This window comes from Chinchilla lanigera, unplaced genomic scaffold (assembly GCF_000276665.1).
Source record: "Chinchilla lanigera isolate Chin_1 unplaced genomic scaffold, ChiLan1.0 scaffold00028, whole genome shotgun sequence".
In the NCBI taxonomy this organism is placed as follows: domain Eukaryota; kingdom Metazoa; phylum Chordata; class Mammalia; order Rodentia; family Chinchillidae; genus Chinchilla; species Chinchilla lanigera.
In genome coordinates, this window is record NW_004955429.1 from 22,327,618 (window position 1) to 22,347,293 (window position 19,676).

A 19,676-nucleotide genomic window follows, 5' to 3' on the forward strand; every position below is an offset into this window, starting at 1 on the left:
TTTTTTTTTTTTCCTTAAAAACAAAAAGACCTACTTTAGGATACACAGAGGTCTATTGCTGACAATTTGATTAAAATAACTTAGTAAGTACAGTCTGTCTAAATTTTATCACTTGGGTTCTTGGAATTGAAGTATGTTCATAATACAACACATTTTAATCATTTTACAAGTAGGGGGTGAAGTTCAGAAGGTAAGCTTATTTAACTCCTTTCATTATTATTGTTGATTATTGATTATTTGTTCGTGATGCTGGGTACGGAGCCCAAGCTTGAGGTGTGCTAAACTTGTGCTCTGTCACTGAGCTACACCCCTAGCCCTCCTTCCTTCATGTGGAAATAAAAATCACTGTGATCTTTTTGTATCCTTATTTTTATGGGCTTTTGCCTTGCTACTGTGATTCTTTAAGCTTGATTTATAGAACTTACTTGTTTTAAAATTTTAAAGAAAATTCTAGGTTCTAGATTTTGAATTTAATTCATCTTAAAATTCTGTAAGAAAAATTTCAATGTCAGCCTTTTTAATCCCGGGGGGTATCTGTGATCTCTTTGTAATTTAGCTTGGTAATCTGGTGCTGAAAAATAGCATTGAGCGCTAGGATATTTAAGTTTATTTGACATAATTCTCTTTGTTCATACCATATGGGATGTACAAGTATGGAGAGTAATTATTTTTATCAGGTAGAAAAACAATATTTATAGAAAAGAATATCATTAGTGAATACTCCAGTTCTGCAGCAGCAGTAGTACTGAATGCTAGGAGTGGGGTGTAGATTCCCCAGTATCTGCTGCTGGACTTTGGAAAGATACACTTAAGAATTGCAAATGCCCACTTTGCATGCTGTATGCAAATATATGCAGGATACTCTGGCTGAAATGCTGATGTTACCCACGGTGAAGAAAATCGCAAGGTATAAATGATACCCTTAACCTCCATAAGGAAGTCCCGGAATGCTAGGCACACAGGTGCTGCTCGCGACCCAGCCAAGTGGGCTCTAGAGGAGGCACAAAGTTGAATGTCCTGCAGGCGACAGCTCACCTGTGTCACCCTTCTGAAGGTGCATGGGGCAGACACAGGTGAGTGGAGAAAGGGGCAGGAGAGTGTGAGGTAGGTAACCCTCAGGGCAAAGCTTTGTTGAGATTATGAAGCTGGCACCACGTAAGTTTTGGTTAGAGTACCCGGCTCACAGGGGACATCTGTCTTTCATCGTGCACTTCTTTATCTTTGCCTGTACGTCTCCAGACTTGTGTCTTGGTAGCCACACGTCTGGAAGACCTTGAAACTCAACCCTAGGAAACATCGTTAGCCACTTCTGGGGTCCTTTAATAGTCTGCCAGCGAGAACTTGTCTGCAAGGGGCAGGGCCTGTGGGTTTCATGAGAGTGCCCGAGGAGCACAGCCTGCAGGGCCTTAGGTTGCATACTGGCTTAGAGGAGAGCTGTTAACGGGAGTCCTCTCCCACGGAGGCTCCCGGAACCTTTAGGACCTGCACTGTAATTTTTTATTTTGTATTTTATAGCATGGCCTCTTGGGTGTCTCTCTGTGACCAGGCATGTCCTGCAATCTGGAGCTGTCTGGCAGTTCTGGGCTTGCTTATTTGTGCCTGAATCAGGAGACTTGTCACCCTTGACCGCTCCCTGCCAGTTCCCAGGGCCGCTGTGCCTGTCTCTGAAATGGTGCCCGGCCTCACCAGCTCCTGCCAAGCTTCATCATTTGCCCTTAACAGGTCCCATTGTGCCCGGATTCTCCTCTGTCCAGTCTGTCCTCAGAATGATCTTCCTAAACAGAGATGTGATCCTGTCACTCCTCCAGCGTCTGTCCCTCCTCAGTCCCCACTGCTCCCATGCTAAGACTCAGACCCCTGAGCTTCACCTTCAGGGTCTTTCATGCCACTGGGTTTTGGTGCAGCGCTCCTCGAGATCATCCGCCCTCCCCTGCCTGCCAGGGAAGAGCTAGCGCGAAGTTTCCCGGAAGCTTCACCTGCCTCTGGCCCCTGAGCCTTGACCCCAGCCTGAACTGTGGGACCGTTGTGGCGCAGCATGCAGATTGTCCCTTCCTCTGTAGGGGGTGCCCAGTGAGGCACCCGGATCACCTGCCATCTCACCTGACGGGAACTCCACAAGTATGAGTTCGCTGAATTGAATTAAATTGCAATGTAATGATTTTGGGTTCTTTAGACCGAACTTTAACCACGTTCCGTCAAGTACCTTGCCATGTTGTGCTGGGCTCACTGCAAGGGCCAGTAGCTGTGTTCTGTGTCATGTGCTCTTGATTCTCGTGTAATAACGCAAGCAGAAAGACTCGCCTTACTGAAGCAGGCCTGTTGGGCTTTCTGCACGCAGATTTTTGCCAGCACAGGAAATTGAGGCGTGTTCGATGAAGTCAGCCGCTTCATCGCTGGAGCTTTCCCTGCACAGAAGAGACCCACCTGGGTGCTTGATCTGGGAAAGTCTCGAGCGCGCCATTTCGTCTCAGGTAACACCTCTCCGGAGGGGCTTGCACCGCTGACCTCGGGGACAGCACACCTTGATGGGGCTCAGAAAACCCTCTGCCCCTTAGGGAGCCGCTCTGTGGTGGGAGGGTTTGAAAGAGGGACATACTTTGTCACCTTGCTTGCTTATTCTCTTCTGAAAGATGACCTATTCACCCCCAACAAGTTCATAACCTGTGTCTAACAAGCAGGTTTTTGTATAAAGTCTGTAGGAGACGAGGTTTGCGTATTTGCTTTGAGGTCATTTATTTACCCATGTCAGCCCTGGGTTTGTTCATTTCAGCGCATATTTCTTGCACTTTGCCTGTACAGAGCTCTGGGTTGAGTGCTGTGGAATAAAGCAAGCTCCTTTGACCTGGGTGACTTCGCACCTGGAGGGGCTCACACAGGGACAGCGTGAAGCCCTCGTGTCTCTCAGGCTAGAAGTGGCAGGCAGTAATTCCACACCCACCATCATGCCCATGTGCAAGGCTCCGTGCCACGCTCTTAAAGTTGCCCAGGTTGGACTCAAACTGTGATCTTGTCATCCTGCCTCAGGCACTCCAGGGGCTGGGATTACAGGCATCACCTTGATGCTTGGTTCTTTTCCTCTACATTAGGTCATGTAACTCCCATAGAGCCCCGAGAAACGTTAGTATCGCTATGCCCGAGTGCTGAGTGCACAATATGAACTACTGAGGGGAATGGAGGCTTAGAGAAGCTTACACAAGGGCATGTACCATGGAATCAGGGAGAGTTGGATTCGAACCCAGGTCTCTCTGACTTCATCGTCCATTTTCATAGCCATTGCAGCTCAGGTTGCAATAGCAATTATCAGCTGTCTTAGCCCATTTTCTGAGACCAGACCATTTATAACAAGCTGATCTCTTACAGTTCTGGAGGCTTAGAAGCCCAGCATCAAGGGGCTCCACCAAATGAGAACCTCCCTGCTGCTGACGGCTCTAAGTCCCCAAGGTGACGCAGGTACTTGTGTGGGGAGACAGGAAAGTGTGCGGGAGGCAGCATGATTTCGCCACACAACCGCTCCCTTGAGGACCCCTTCATCCATTCACCCATGGGTAGGTTAACCCACGGAGGAGCGGGGAGCCCTCATGACCCAGTCTCCTACAAGACTCCCTCCAGATGCCATCAGCAGCATGTGACTGGGGGTTAAGTTTCCAGCGCATGAAATTTGGGGAACACATTCAAACTCTATCGCCTGCCGTCTTGATACTGTGCAGCTTCCAACTCAGTAGGTCTGGTGCAGGGCTGAGATTCCGCAAACAAATCCAGGTGCTGGGCGGGGCAGAGCTCAGTGGTAGAGTGCTTGCCTGGCGTGTGCTTTCCATCTCCAGCACTGCAAACAGCTATGGTAGCAGCAGCAGCAGCACAAGATTCAGATGCTGCTGACGCCTGGCCTGATAAGCAGCTCCGAGTAGCACCGCTTTCAGCTACTTTGGGCAGAACCATGAACATGGAAGCCACCAGCGGGGCGGGGGCGCTGGAGAAGGCCGCTAGGGGAGATGAGCTCCCCGGTCCGGCCTGTTCGCCTGCAGATTGTATGCACCTGGCCCTCTTCCACTCTTTGCCTACACGTTCATGCCTAGTTTCTCTGATCTCAGCTTCTGCCTCTGTCCTGGCTCCTTCTCCTCCTGTTGAAAACGTACTCAAGTTTCCTCCATCCTAAATAAAGCTCCCTTGACCTCCGGCCCTCACTCCTTCCCCTCCCCACCCAGTCACTCCCTAGCACCCACTGGCGCGCTTCCCTCCCTCGGGGGCCTTCCTGCAGTCGCAGGTGCTCCTGTAGCCTCTCCATAGGGCCCGCTCTGGGGCGGGGCTGGGGGGCTGGGCCCAGGCCTCCACACTCTGTGTCAGGATGCTGTGTTCCTGAGTTCTTCTGCGGGCTTTATTTTAATTTATTATTGAATTAAATTTGTTTTGCGTTTTTATTTTATTTTAAACACATTTGAAGTGTACAGATTCATGGGATTCAGTGCAGTGTTTGCATACATTGTCACAGGTCAAACCCAGACGCCCTGTTTTCACCCTTTCGGTGTCCAGTAAATCACGGCCTACTTTCAGGACCTTATTTTTACATAGCTTTCTGTCTCTTTACCTGCTCAATTGTCCATTGTTGTAGTTCATATTAAGGAAAAATTCTTGTACTGCCTTTTATAAAGTGAATTACCTGACCTGTCCATTTTAAGTGAAATTTGGGTTTCATAGCTTCTTTGTAATTCAAAGTTAATTTCTAAATAACTTCAGAAGGGTTTGTGTCCTGTATATCCAGTGTTGATAGAATTATGCATTTAAAAACAGAACAGTGAGAGGTGGGAAGGCTGCACACACCTGTAATCCTGGGACTCTGGGAGGCTGAGGCGGGGGATCACAAATACAACCCCAGCCTGGCAATTTAGTGACTTAGCAAGATCCTGTCTGAAAATCAAAAATGAAATAAAAATTTAAAAAGACTTGGAGATGCAGTTCAGTGTGAAGGCCTTGGGTTTAATTCCCAGTACTGGGGGATGGGAGGGGAGCAAAGAACAATTAGGCTCTCAAAGACCCAGAGGGCTTCCATAACTAATGCAGTTATAATTCATGAACTGTTCGGTTAATCAAAAGCCTCTTGTTTCCGTCTGGATTTTCAGTTATGTTCTGAGTGTGTAAGGCTGGCAGATAACGTAGCTTCAGCTATGCGTAGTCATTAAACAGAAGAAACCATGTGGATGTCCTTAGGTTTTTAAGATTTCAGATACTGGGGCTAGGGATTTAGCTCACTGGCAAAGCGCCTGCCTGGCAAGCGCAAGGTCGTGAGTTCGGCTCCCGGTACCGGAGAAAAAAAAAAAAAAAAAAAAAAGATTTCAGATAGTTTAAATATTTTAAGATTTTTTAAGTAAATACTATTTTTTATACATTGTGAAATACTGTACCTAATTTTACCCCATTTAACCAAAAAATTTAAGATACATACATATTGCAATTACATATGCATTATACACTCAGCAAAAACAAACCAGTTCAGCCAAAATCCAATTAGGAACGCCACTGGATTTCAAAAGCTGGCTTGGATACGGGGTAAGAAGTAGATCAATCCCCAAGTTATGCCCATAGTCTTCATTTCCATTGTGTTAGCCACACGCAGCGCAGTCATTTGGCTTCGTGATTTCATGCATTTTTGATTGAAAGTGTTAAATATTTTAAAACTCTTGGGTTAGATGAAAATTGTTAGGGTGCTTTGGACAAGGATGACTAAGTTTCATGAATCTCTCCCCCCTCCCCGGGTTCCTATTTGGAATGAGATTTATATGGAATCTCATCAATTCTTCCCTCCAGGCCTTCAGGAGCTTCCAGGCAGCGAATGGTTTTTAAATATTCCAAAAAGAAGCTGCAGTATGCATGTGGGCTGGGGACTGAAGAAGAGGAGGAAGAGGAGGAGGAGGAGGGACGGGGGAGAGTAATCCGAGATAATGATGGCCCCTGAGCTTTGTGCTGTGTCTACCCCGCCCCCCAGGCTCCCAAGAAGTGTGTGCCCAGTGGAGGGAGCAGGGTGTTTGGGAAGCTGGAGGCGTGTGCCCCAGGAGTGCTGAGGCCCCGCCTAAAGTGGGGGCAGCACCTGGCCGAGTGATAACCCGCTGGTGAATTTGGGGTTCCCTGACCTCTCTGGGCCCAGTGGCCTCACACATTCACATGAGGGTTGGACCGGAGGTTTTCAAAGGTCCCTTCTACGCGTTTGGAATTTGCAATGCAAAGATTTCAGAGCTGGAACATGTGTTGGGTCTTCCCTGAGAAGGATAGTAACCCTGTGCCTGAGAGGTGGTGGCTCAAGTTGAGAGTGAAGGAACAAATGAGAAATGTCTGGAAAAAGATCTTCCCACTATCCTTGCTTATTTCCGCCTCAGTGTGTAGCCTGTTCCTTCCTTCTCTCTTGGCATTATCACCATTCTTTGTCTTCATCCTTTGTTTTGGAAAATTTCTTCTAGCTCTTCAGATTAAGCTGCCCCTTTCTTTTCGTGTTCCTTTAAATACTTTAATTTTCTGTTCTCTAACCTAGTTTACTGTGATCTTGTGGCTTTAGTTTTCCCTCCTCATGAGAAACCTGGGTGGCTTGGGGACGCCCTCAGGCTGGCCTGGGACGGGGCGTCGCCCCGCTCACTGAGAGCAGCAGGGGCCACTGCAGTTTTTGCCCTTTCAAGCGCCTTAGCTCAGTGCCTGGCGGTCATTCACCACCAGCAATTACTTCCTGAGCGGGTACTGCTTGCCAGGCGCTGGAATCCGTGCTGAGGAGGAAGAGTGAGAGGAGAATTCCTGTGCTCCCAGCTCGCACCCAGTGGCTTGGCACACAGGGTCCCTAGGGAGCCCCTGGGGTTTTGGAACCTCCTCCTCTTTCAAGTGCACACTTGAAGGGCAGGGTTGAAATGCCTGCCACGCCTTGGCGGCTTCCCTTTGTGTGAGTATGGTAAAAATACTGGAGATCCACCCTCTTGGCAAATTTCAAGTCTATGAAGCAGTGTTATTAACGCTAATCACCATGCTCTGCGTTAGAGCCTCAGAACCATTCATCTCCCAACTGCAAGTCCCTACCCTCTGACCAGTGTCTCTCCCTTCTGACCAGTGTCTCTCCCTTCTGACCAGTGTCTCTCCCTTCTGACCAGTGTCTCTCCCTTCCCCAGTTCCATCCTGTTTACCACCTTTCTCATCTCAGCTTCTGTGAGTTTGACTGTTATATCGAAACATTACATTTACATCTAATGGATATGCACTTTTTATCTGTCAGTCAGACCTTAATGGTTAAAAAAAGTGCCACGGTCCCTAACTCAAAGTAGATCTTTGTTAGGTGGAGCATCTCTACTTGCACATTATGTCTTCTGAAATTCTGTGTTCACCTGTAATTTAGATTTATCATGTGGATAAGCTTTTAAACAATATTTTGATATAGCCAAGGACAACTCAACTACTGTATGTGTTTTAATCCAGGTTCTCTCCGCTGTTGTAAAGCACTATCCATAAAAAGTTGATTCACTGCTGAGGTCAAGGTTGTCCTTAGTTTCATTCAAGCAGAACATGCAGACATAAATCATTGAAGTGATTTCTTTGTTGCTTTCAGACTTTGTCTCAAAACTTTATGAGACTTAGCAAAAATTAAAAATGCTAGTTGGGGAGGCTGAGGCAGAAGAATTGCAAATTCCAGGTCAGACTAGGCAATTTAGTAGGAGCTTGTCACAAAATGAAAACTAAAAAGGGCTGAGGACACAGTTCTGTGCTCCCCGCGTTCAATCCTCAGTACTAGAAAAAATCTTTTTCTAGTTTGCCTGAGACTTTGAGATGGTTTTAGAAAGAATTTAGTAACATTAGATGAACTATTGTTTATCATTAGTAGAGTTAGGGATCTCTTACAACTGAAACTTTGGAGTCTGTACTTATCTTCCTAGGATGATTTCTCTGTTCACCTCGATCACCAGTGGAAGCCAGTTTCATACAGACTAGCCCATTAGCTGTCTTCCTGCCTACACTGTATGCTATACCTTTGTTTTCTTTTTTGTGGTACTGGGAAGTGAACCTAAGTCCTCTTGCATGCTAGGCAAGCCCTCTGCCACTCAGCTACATGCCGTCTTTGTTTTTATTTTTTGCAAAAGGCGAAAGTACGTTCTTGGTTCATAGGACTATAACCATTTCCAAGTTTGTCCTTTGCCAGATAATTGTTTCACTAAAAGTGAATTACAATTTATTCAGTAGCTCTAGCTGAAAGTGTTGATCAGCTGGTAAATAGATGCTGTTAGGATTGGAGGAGAACAGAGTCCCTTGGTATTTCGATGGAGGAGTTTTCTCAGCAACTTTCTGTGAATAGAGCGTTGCTGACTAACATGAAAGCTGATGCTGATGTTTACAGTGAATTAAAATGTTAAACAAAGGAAAAGACTGACAGGTAGCTTAGGACAGGAAAACCAACTTGCTCCTACAGGAGGCTGAGTTTCAGGTGACCACGGTTGCGGTGATTTTGTTAGGCAGATGTTTTTAAACTGAAATCCACAAACAGGGTTTGGAAGGTTAGGACAGCTCCTGCAAACTGCAAGGAAATTGTCCCTTTTTCTGAAAGGTCGGTTAATGAAGAGTGGATGCATGGTTTTCATCACTGTTTTAAAGAGGTTGGGACTGAGGAGCAGCTGAAGTCACAGTCTTCAGGTGATTTGTATAAAGCGAGGGAGGACTTCCCCCGGCTGCACCGCGTGGCTCTCTCTGAGGGGCCCTGTCCCCCCACTGAAGCAAGGTCGGGGCAGCCAGGAGGCCAGCCCTGTGCTTTCCAGAGGACTGGCTGTTAGTGTCAAGGGAAGTGTGGGTGTTGTTCTGTACACCAGTCCCTGGTCACAGGCGGCTGCTGAGCATTTGAAAGCGCAGCGAGTGCTGTCAGAGGCGGTGGTGTACACCTGTCACGCCAGCTCCTCGGGAGGCTGAAGCAGGTTCAAGGCCAGCCTGGGCAACAGAGCAAGAGCCTGTCTCAAAAAAGAGAGAGAAAAAAAGAAAAAGAAAAAAGAAAGGCGGTGAATGAAACTGAGGGACTGAACTTCAAACTCTATTTCAATTTTATTTAACTACTGTTGCCGAAGTGGCAGACAGTGTAGGGCCAGAGGAAATGGATTTGAACTTCATGTATGAGCGAGAGAACCAGAGTGCATTGCATGCTGACCTGTCCGTGTTATCTGTGATGCTGGGAAAAATCTAAAATATTGGTTTTGGGGAGTTGTTTGTTTGTGGTTTTGTTTTTGTAGTACTGCGGCAAAGGATCTCACTAAGTGGCTAAGTTTCCTAGCTCAGACTTGAGATCTTCCTGCTTTATCTTCCCAGAATGCTGGGATTATAGGCATGTATTCTGGTTGTGTCTGGATGTCCCCCCAAAGCCTCATGCAGTCATGGGGCGGGCTTCTAGAGTTTATGATTGATCCATGGTCCACTGCTGGGATTATGGGTGTGAGAGCTACACTCCCCCTGGGGCGGGTAGCTGCGTAGAATATAAGGGAAGGAAAGAGGCTTGCTCTTCCCTCTGCTGCTCCTCCCTTTTTGCTCTGGTTGCTTTGCTGTTTTCTGCCGCCATAAACGGTTGCCCTGTGCCATATGCCAATGCTGCCTGGAGCCAGCTGAGTATGGAATGAAGCTAAATAAACCTTTTCTCCCTTTAATGCTGGGCGTCAGGTATTTTGTCTCAGCAACGAGAGAAAAATAACCAAGACAGCATGTGCCATCACACCTGGCTAATACACTGCTTTCAGAAGAAATACAAGCTTATTTCATCTGAGAGAAATATTTCGGGATCCCCTATTCCTCCCACCAAACTGCACAGACATATCTCCAGTTAAAGTGTACACACACACATGCACGCACACGCGCACACACGATATGGTTGTGTAGGTTCTCTGTGGCCCCAGACACAGTAACTGTTCACTTGCACATTCTGGATAGTGCTTTCGAAGACCTGTGCTCCACGGTCTCGCCGTCGCTGGCGATGTTTGTGTTGAACTCTTCCCGCCGGCCTCACAAGGCCGCACTGCTTAATGGGCAGTGTGGGCAGGAAGCGCTTTGAACTTGGACACAGAGTGGCAGGAGGGGAGGTTCTAGCCTCTAATTTGTGCGCAGCATGTGCTTTGGCAGCTTTGTTGTTCTTTCCTAATTGTGTGTTTGGGTTTAAGGTCACTGGGTTCTGTGAAAAATTAGTGGAAATGGTCCTTTGTTTGTTCTTACTTTTAGCTTTTTGAAATGCGGAGATATGAACTAAAGACATCCTTGGGGAGCCAAGGCTGCGGTGTGCACGGTCAGGACACTTCGTGGTGATGGCTCTTGTGTAAGATTTTGAATTTACCAAGCAAGCCGTGCGAAATGCTCATGGTTTATTCATTCGTCCCAGCTATTTTAGAGTCCTCACCGCGGTTACTAATGGTTTATGCATTGGCCTGGGATGTAGCTCAGTGGTAGAGTGCTTCCCTAGCATGTGCAGAACCCTGGGTTCTATCCCCAGCCCCCAAAACAATTTTGTGTATTTCCCCAAAATCTCTGAAGAGAATCTTTAATGGTTCAGAAAGTATGTGGAATCAGGCAGCATGATGGGAAGAGTAGATGCTGCCCTTACGAACTCCTGGAGCTCTCGTATCTGAACTTCTTTGCTGCTTTCCAGCCTGTGATGTGTGTGTGATGTGTGTGTGTGTGTGTGTGTATGTGTGTGTGTGTGTGTGTTGTGCTGGGTATTCAGTTTCCCCTGGAACGTTTATTATTAACATTAACCCACAACAGAGTGAGACAAGCGCTCTCGGGCACTGTAGGGATGCGAGGTGGAGGGAGAGTAAGATCCCTGAATGGTGTAGCCTAACATGTAAGGTTAGGAACCTCACCTCTGCCCGTGGCCCCGCTCAGGGATTGTTCTGATGGCCTTTGGAGCTCTGGTGAGCATGGTGTGTTAGGCACCGTTCATCGCTGAGACAGAACACCCGAAATACACGACTCTCAGAAAGAAGGTTTCTGTGGGCTCTTGGTTTCAGAGGTCTCAATCGATAGTCAGCTGGCTCCAAAGCAGAAGCATCATGGCAGAGGACAGCTGCTCACCTCGTGGCGTCCAGGAAGCAGAGAGATGGGGAAAGAGTCAAAGAAAAGACGCAGCTTTCCAGGTTAGGCCCCCAGAGACCGACTTCCAAGTGTAGCCCAGTGATGAAATTAGCACCCGGTCATCTCACCGTCTTCCACATCCCTGCTATGGGACGGGACTCTTTGTGGAGACGTGTTTGACCTAAACTGTAGTAAATGGAAACTCACGTTTCGGTCTCATTGCTTGCGGTGAGAAGCCGTTATTTCTTGGTGCAATGAGTTGGTCACCTTTTCCTCTCTGTGGCCTTTGTGTACATTGTTATACAGTAACTACTCTCTTCCACCACCTGAGTGGCAGACGCCGCTCCCCGGGTGCAGCTTGTCTCCCCCACTCCCTTTCTGTCCGTGTTCCCTTCAGTCCAGGATGCCCCGACCCGCTCGGTTTCCCACTCTCGGGAGTCCAGTGCCTTTGTTCAGAACTTCCACTGTGGGCAGCCCTCCTCCTTCTAGTTCCCGCAGTTCTCTGCTGGTTCTGAGCACAGGTTCACAGGAAGTACCCGTGTTTTTGTATTTAGAATAACACCGGAGGTCAGATCACTCCCCTCTGTATTTCTTTTCAACTAAAATCAAAATAGATTAGAGGGATTTCTTTTTCAGAAGTATAAGACTTACCAGTTTCTTGAAAGAGTTCAGTAATCTTGTTACTAAATACATGGATTAAAAAGGCAAAAATATTTCCTCACTTGCTGTGTTTAACCCTTGCATGGAGAGTAGATGAATAAATAGATTTAAATGGATTAATGACTGTGTATCAAAAACAGTTCGGCTCAGCTGTTGAGCTGAATGGACTTTTTAAAATAACCAACGCGGTTGACTGTCCGAATTGCCATCTGTCCTTATTTGGTGTGCCAGAGGCGGGGTGGGTACTTAGGGGCAATATAAGGAGTCTTCCTCCTTCCCTTCCTCCTCTTTCCTCTTTCCATCTTCCCCCCTTTCTCTTCCCTTTCCCCTTTCCCTTGCTCTCTTTCTTTCCTCTTTTTTCCTTTCTTTTTTCTGTCCTTTTTCTTTTCCTCTCCTCTACTTTCCACCTTTTCTTTTTTTCTTGACCTTCTCACATCCTCTTTTCTTCTGCTGCTGCTTCTCTTTCATCGTCAGGTAATAAGTCAAGACTTGGCAACATAACCATGGAGATCTGTAAGTTCTACTGATTATTATGGGTGTTGTGATCATTTTTAAATGCAGATATGTCTACCTTCCCTTCACAGTTCTGATAGCTTTTATTATGTTGCTAATACCAAAACTGATCTTTGAGAAATCATTATATTCTGAAACATGGAATTCAGACAACCTCCTACTTTGTGGAAAGAGGCTGTTATTGGTTAGAGTGTTATTGGTTAGCGTAATCCTTCCCTCTCTGTTATATTTGCTTATATATGTGTTATATATGTATGTAAATAACTCAAAAAATCCTCTTACATTTCATTAAAAAATTACTTACTTTAAAAAAAAACAGTTTGCCCCCGGTAATAAGAACATGAGTACATGACTTTCTCGTTTAATTTTAGGAGAGCAAAAATTAAAATCAGACCTCAGCTTCTGCTTTGGTGTTTGTTAACTCAAATTTAAAATTAGAAATGTGGTAATTATTTGGCAGTTTGGACTTCTAAGGGAAAACATATCATATTGTATGTGTTTGTGTGTGCTGGTCTTTAAAAATAGATATTGCCATGGGAAGATAAACGTCACCATCGATATTTCTGGCTGATCCCTCGGAAGGTGGAGGGTGGGCTTTGGGCACGGAGGCGGTGGGTTTATGGCTTTCTAAGGAGCGCTAAATACCGGCTCAGGCTGCTCTCAGTTCATCTTTGGTCAGAGCTCTTGAGTTGTAAAAGCTAACTGCCTAAGAGTAAACACTCTTGACCCTGACTGTAAATATTTGTCATACATCTGGTTAGTTTTAGTTTTAACTGAACAAAATCATTTTGGCAGAAAGAGTCATTAAAGTTTGACAGCCCGACAGATTACATGCAATCCTGTGCTTACCCCCGCTCCTTTTCTCACACAGCCGTCAGCTGTGACTCATGATCCATTTGGAAACACTTTTTTCTGGTGTTGAAAGTCTCCTAAAACATATATTCTTAAGCAAACGAAATACATAATAGACTATAAACATGCACGACTCAAAACAAACTGTATGTGCAGTGTCTTCTGTCGGCCGCTAGGTAAATTCATGGAAGATTATTAATTTTAAGAGTTTCCAGTTGGAATTCTTTAGCCTGGGGCTGTGACCGCCATTCATCCTGTGTGATGCTCTTTCCACAGAGGGAGCGGACTGCTGTCCTTCTGAGCCACTGAGGCAGCAGCAAAGCTGTGCCATTCTGATCTGGAGTTGCCATTTTCAGCGTAAGATTCCCCATCCCACACGCTTGTGCCAGTTGGAGGCCCTGGTGACCTTCCCTGCCCTCTGCAGTAAAGTACTGAAAGAGCTCACTTGTGGTCTGGGGGCGTGGCCCAGTGGTGGAACCCAGCTTGCCTGAGGTCCTAGATTCCACCCCTCCCAGGAGTTTAACTGCAGCTGGAAGGGAAGGGAGCGCTCAGGGGTTGGGGGCCGAGCCCAGTGTGAGAAGGCCCTCAGTGCTGGGTGTCTGCCTTGCCTTTGCATCCAGACTGTCAAACATGAGGAGCCTGAGGGCATTTGGACTTCGGCCAAGAGGGTCCTGCAGGGGCTGGCATTGCATCTGGGGGAGAAGCAGAACGGAGGAAGGCCTGCCTCTGACCCTGCTTTGACTTGCGTGTGCGGCAAATCCTGCCTGAGGCCCTTCGGTACGAGGGTCTTCTCTTCAGCAGAGACTTGTTTTGTCCGGGAGCCTCAAGCAGCCCTAGTCAGAAAAAGACCGTGTTTTCCTTTCCACAGCTTTATGACCTGAAGTAAGACTTGTGGGTGACACATTATGGACTACATCCCCCTCCCCAAGAATTAGGAGTTGAGGCCTTGGTTCTTTATCTGAACTGTGTGCAGCTGTTGGGTTTTTGGCTCTTTATGGAGCTTTCAGAAAACCCAAGTGTATTAAACGTTCTCCACCCTGAAGAGGCCCGGATCAGCCCTCTCCCCAGGAGCATTCCTCTACCCTCCCGCGCAGCCAGCTGATGTCTCTGCGTGTGTTGTCCCACAGTAGTGCATCTGCGAACCCCAAACCACTTTATCTCTGGTTTGGGGTTTGCAGGACGTTTTAATATGGGCTGTAATAACGATAGCTGGGTTTTAGGACCTGAAAACCTCTTCACATCTTGGCCAGACTGTGGGATGTCCTCACAAGCAGCACTTTCTAAATCAAATATCCCCACTTGGCAAATTCGACCTGCACTGGCCCACTTTGATTTTTCCCTTTTTCTGTGGAGAGCTACACAGAAACCAATCTGAGAAAAACCTAATCCGTACTGAAAATGCAGTGCTCACCAGTGATAAGTGCACTATATGCTTTGGCCAGTGCACAGAAAATTCATGGTCACTGGTGCTAGTAGGATCCCTCCGTGGCATCTCTGAAGGTGACTCTCGTACTTTAGGACCGTTTTCTAAAGTGGACAGCATTTCTTAATAGGAGTTTGCTTGCTGTCTGTAGACTTCGGGTGACATAGCCAGACAATATGGTGGAGGATGCCTTATGCAGTCCCAAATGCACACCTGTTGAGGACCCGGACACGTGAGAGAATATTCAGTGACTTGGCCTCTGTGTGAGTCTGACCCCAGGCAAAAAACTATGGTTAACCAATAGGATTAGGAGTGTAATTGCTCAGCTAAAATTGATTAAATCAGGATCAAATGGGAAAGCAAGTCATCTAGCAATGGACCTGAATACAGAACAGGGGCTTTTCCATAGGGGGTTAGGTTAGTGGCTTTTCCTGGCTTTCTCAAAGTGATCAGTACCCATTTAGAATATCAGTCCCTCTTGTTTATCCTTAGGAAGTGTGTAGGTACATCTGTTTTATCTTTTGTCTTGAGGTCTGGCCCACAGCAGAGGTGTCTGTCCCTTCCACAGTTGCAAGGTGTCTTATCTTGTGCACTGGCACCTTCGAGGGCCTGGCCCTGTCTAACTGCCTATAATATTTCTATCTAACTCAGCTGCCTATAACAATTAAGTTTGTCCATGCTAACCTATCTTGAGCCAATGCCCATCTCTGGTGATAAGATTTGATGTCCCCTTCCTGGTACTGGAGACAGGACACACCTTCCCAATGGGAAGTCAGTGCCCTGCCTTTGGGCAGAAAAGCCAGGGACCAGGAACACTTCCAGCACCTGCTGGTTCTCCATTGCCTTCAGCTTAGAATAATCCTTATGCAAAAGGGCCATGGCTGGGATACATATCAATCACGTGTCCAGCTCTGTAACAAACACTGAGATGATCAGTTTATGAGGAGAAAGGTTTATTTTGGTTCCTGGTTTGGGCGGTTCAGTCCCTGGCCAGTTGGCCCATTGCTTTGGATCTGTGGTGAGGCCTTACATCTTGGCAGGGAGTGAAAGAGTGAAAGGACCCTGGGGCCCCACACCCCTCGTTAGCACAAGACCTTCTAGTAGGGTTCCAGCGTCTCCCGGTATGCTGCCGCCAGGAACAAACCTTTAACACACGGGGCTCTGGAGACATACTAGGGTGGTGTATTCAAAGCCACTTCCCGCTTTACATGAAAACGCCAACACAGCTTAGTAAATCCTAATGGCAAATCAAGTTTTCAGTGTGAGGCCTTATTTGAAATCTGTCCAGTGATTTTTCCAAAATATTTGATTTTTGGAAAAATCTGCACATGCAATTGGCCAAATCCCAGTGTTATACAGGCTGACACACTTTTGTCTTAAAGATAAAAATAGAGTATTCTCAAGTAATAAAGATTTAATGTGCCAACTACCTATATGCTGGAATAACTTGATTTGATAGAGATTTAAAGGATAACTACATTTGGCCTTCTTTAGAACCGTATTGTTTAGATGGGGTATTATATGATATTATGGCAAATTGTATAGGAAAAACATCAATTTCACCTTAAATTTACTAAACTGGGGTGAATGTGAGGAAGCCAGGGTAGAAATTTAAAGTATGGAGTGCCCTCAAGTACTCGGAAAATGGGATTTTTTTAAATAGGCAAGTATCTTCAAACAACTCTGAACAGGATTTGAAACTGTTTTTATAATTATATGTATTCAATATTGTGTCTAATGTATGGGACTGGTAACCATTACCTCCCTGTTATCACCCCTGTACACACCAGCTGCTGGTGAATACTTGCGGATGAGAGTTAGTGAAAGGAACACACACCCACACACACCCACACACACCCACACACACACCCACACCCGAATGAGCTGAAAGAGTGGAAGTACAAAGAGCTGGAGCCCTGTTTGATGTCCTCAGCTGCTAAAGTCCTTACCGATAATTTGTTTTGTAATACTTTGAGTCATTCAAACCTTCTCCTGAAGGAAAGTAATTGTTTTTGTTTTAAACAGTTTCATTTTTATAACTGCAAATGACAAACGAGGAATAGCCAGTTTTTAACAAAATGAGTAATTAAACACAGAGGGTACTGCCAGTAAAGCTGACACTTAGTCCAGCTCTGTGTTGAATGTGCTTGGTGAACTGGTGGAGAAGGTAGGGTAAATAATACACCACTGGATTTTAAGAAACAGAAATAGCAGGTTTACAGGCAAGATGACACATGTCTAAAAAATTGTTGAATTGGTGCTAAAACAAATGAGATCAAGCCTTAGGTTGCAGGATGACAGCTTTGTGTTTTGGAGTGAACCCAGGGCCTTGTGCATGCGGGGCAAGCGTGCTTCCACTGAGCTGTATCACCAAGTCCTTTTTATTGTATTTCAGACAGGGTTTCACGAAATTCCTCAGTCTGCCCTCCAACTTGAGATTCTCTTGCCACATTCTCCTGAAAAGCTAGGATTACAGGAGTGAGCCACTGCGTCTGGCAAGATGACGGTTTTTAAAAACACTTATTGGTCTGTTTCTTAACTACAAGTTTGCTGACCTGATGTCTGACTGTCAGGTTTCCTTGTGGCCCTAAAGCCAGTGTGGTGTTTCCAATTGCAACACTTTTAGGTGTTGTATTTCCTGTATGGGCAAAAAATTTAACTACTGTTGTACTTTTCTCATCTGTGAAATGGGAATGACAGCCGTATATGGCACATAGGTTTGCTATAATGATCAAATGGGTTGGTGCATACGGTACACCGAAAGCATCCCTTGCCTGCACAGCCATGTTTATTAGAAGGAGAAGGAGGGCAGAGGAGGAGAAGGAGGAGGAGAAGGAGGAGGAGAAGGAGGAGGAGAAGGAGGAGGAGAAGGAGAAAGAGCCGAAGAGGAGGAAAGAAGAAGGGGGAGGATCCTTCTTAGGGCAAAGAGGAGTTGTAGGTTCCCTTCTTACCCGTAAACAACAAGGACTTTTCTAACTAATGTTTTATTGCAATTTTTTTGTAACTTTGGTGTTAAAAGTAGATCAGTTGACTTTGTGATTTACATGTAATCTCAGGAGATAATTTAACAGCCTTTAATTTTTAAAACATGGCTTTAAAATGCTTACTGTTGGTGCTGGTTACATTCAGAGCAAGGCCGCGATGCTTGGGCAGCCATCCCAAGGCCAGTTCCCGGAGGCATGAGCTCAGGGCATGGGGCTGCAGGTTCTGCGGCCTGTGCACAGAAAGGTCGGCGCTCCTGCCTCACACATCCCACAAGGGGAGAGGAAAAGTTCCCTGCTGGTGCGAGTCCTAGAGAATTTTGGAGCTCATAGGCAAGATGATTATCTGGCTTTTAGTCCCTTAGGCAGGTCCCTCAAAATTACACAAAAGAAGAAAATGTTGTTTGGGTTGAAACTGGCATTATAGATGAATATTTCTGTGTTTATGCATCTAGAAGAAAATCTGGATTAATTGAAATACACTAAGTCATATCACCTTCATCTTGGAAGATACTGCTTGTTAGCTTTGCTTCATGCAGCTTTTGGAAAGTATAGTTTGTTGGGCCCATCCAACCTATGCGCTTATAACCTGCAGCAGGGGCGCTACCCTCCTCCCTGTGATTCTGGTGGTGGCCGGCCCCCCTCACTCCCGCTGTAGCATCATGGTTCAGTGCCCCCACTTTCCCTCCGCACCTGCCCTTCTGCCCTGGGGCACTGGCCGGCCCTGCATCCGGCCTGTCCATCCAGGGCGTTTATGTCTAGAAGAAGTGCATCTAGAGGAAACACACTTTCCAAGGAGCTAAGGGTATCTTGAAAAGTGTCTTCCTTTGCAAAGTTTTCTTCTTATCCGCACAACGTATCACCTGGAAAATCATATTTAAAATCCAAAAAGACGCAAGACACCCTCTTCTTATTTTCATGGGCACAAGCCCCCAGGGCTGTTTGATGGCACGTAGACTGTTTGCTGAACTACAGTTACCCAGGCAGAGCGCCTATGGGCGACAGAGCTGCCTCCCCAGACCGTGAGACGTGTGTGTGGGGAGCTCATTTGTCAAGGCGCAGGTGATTCAACTGTGACTGAGCCCAGCTCGCAGCGCTCACGTTGGATCCCCACACTGCCGTCCCGAGCCCAGGCTGACCAGTCATTCTGTGGCCGATGTCATGGCCGGCACAGGAGGAGCTGGAAGCGGGCGACAGGAGTGCTGGAGCTCGGAGATACTCTCCCGGAGCGTACCTGGCACCGGAGCCGCTTTGCTTTGGGCGTTGCGGGCCTGTTGCTGCCCAGACGACCTCTCACCAGGCGGCACACACGTGCCACCCGGCACCCAGGAGACCCTCCTCTTCCCTGTAACGGGAAGAACAGCCAAGACTTGAGCTAGGCGGGTGAGTCCTGCGGACATCTGGCCCCCCTGGGGCAAATAGAACATTGCTAGAGAAAAACCAGCTGCATCTCGAGGACAGATTTCACCTGTTCTGTACGCACTTGCTCCTCTAGGCCGTTTGCTATCTCCCGGGCCTTAGAGTCCGCGACAGACCCTCCCTCTGTACATAACATCCCTATGTAACCTGGAACCTCTAAGCTGGCCCAAATGTGGGGTCCCAAGGAAGTAGCTGCTCCGTCACCCTGGGTAGATTCACCCTGGCTGAGACCACAAGCTCTCCAAGGAGTCACTTTGCTTCTAGGCTGTGCACTCCCTGGTCTGACCTGCAAGGTACAGCGAGCCAGGGCCCTGCCTGCACCCAGCTCTACTAGCGACAAGGCCTGTCTTTGGAATGCTGCTGACCGTGGACTAACCCACTGAATTTAGACTTCTCCTCCTTGGGCCTTGCGTCCTTTTTTTTTTTTTTCCTTTTTGCAATACTGGGAGTTGATCCCTGAGCCTCTCACGTGCTAGGCAAGCAAAACACTCCAGTACTGACCCTCACCCTCCGCCCTTTTTGACTTTTCACTCTGAGACGGGGTCTCCCCATGTCGGCCTAGACGGGGCCCAGACTCAGGGTGCTCCTGCCTCCCAGCCTCCCGAGCAGCTGGGTACAGGCCTGTGCCCCACACCCACCCGCATGGCATTCTTTTGTTCCCTGTTCCTCTCCAGAATATTCCAGGGTATTATAAAATGTCAAGTACTTTTACCCTGAACAAGGGATGGCACTGGAGCCATGACACGCAGCCACTCCTACCAGAGCTAAAACGGGTG

The 19,676-nt window shown here is 47.0% G+C and overlaps 1 protein-coding gene across 1 annotated transcript in view; it reads left to right on the plus strand.

Annotated features, from left to right (window-relative positions):
* Positions 1–12,121: 12,121 nt before the first annotated feature.
* Svil (supervillin) overlaps positions 12,122–19,676 on the plus strand; it is a 125,733-nt gene continuing 118,178 nt past the window's right edge. Inside the window, exon 1 of the mRNA XM_013515381.1 lies at positions 12,122–12,225. Within this exon, the coding sequence (XP_013370835.1) occupies positions 12,216–12,225 (10 nt within the window). The 5' untranslated portion in view covers positions 12,122–12,215. The remainder of the gene's footprint in view (positions 12,226–19,676) is intronic.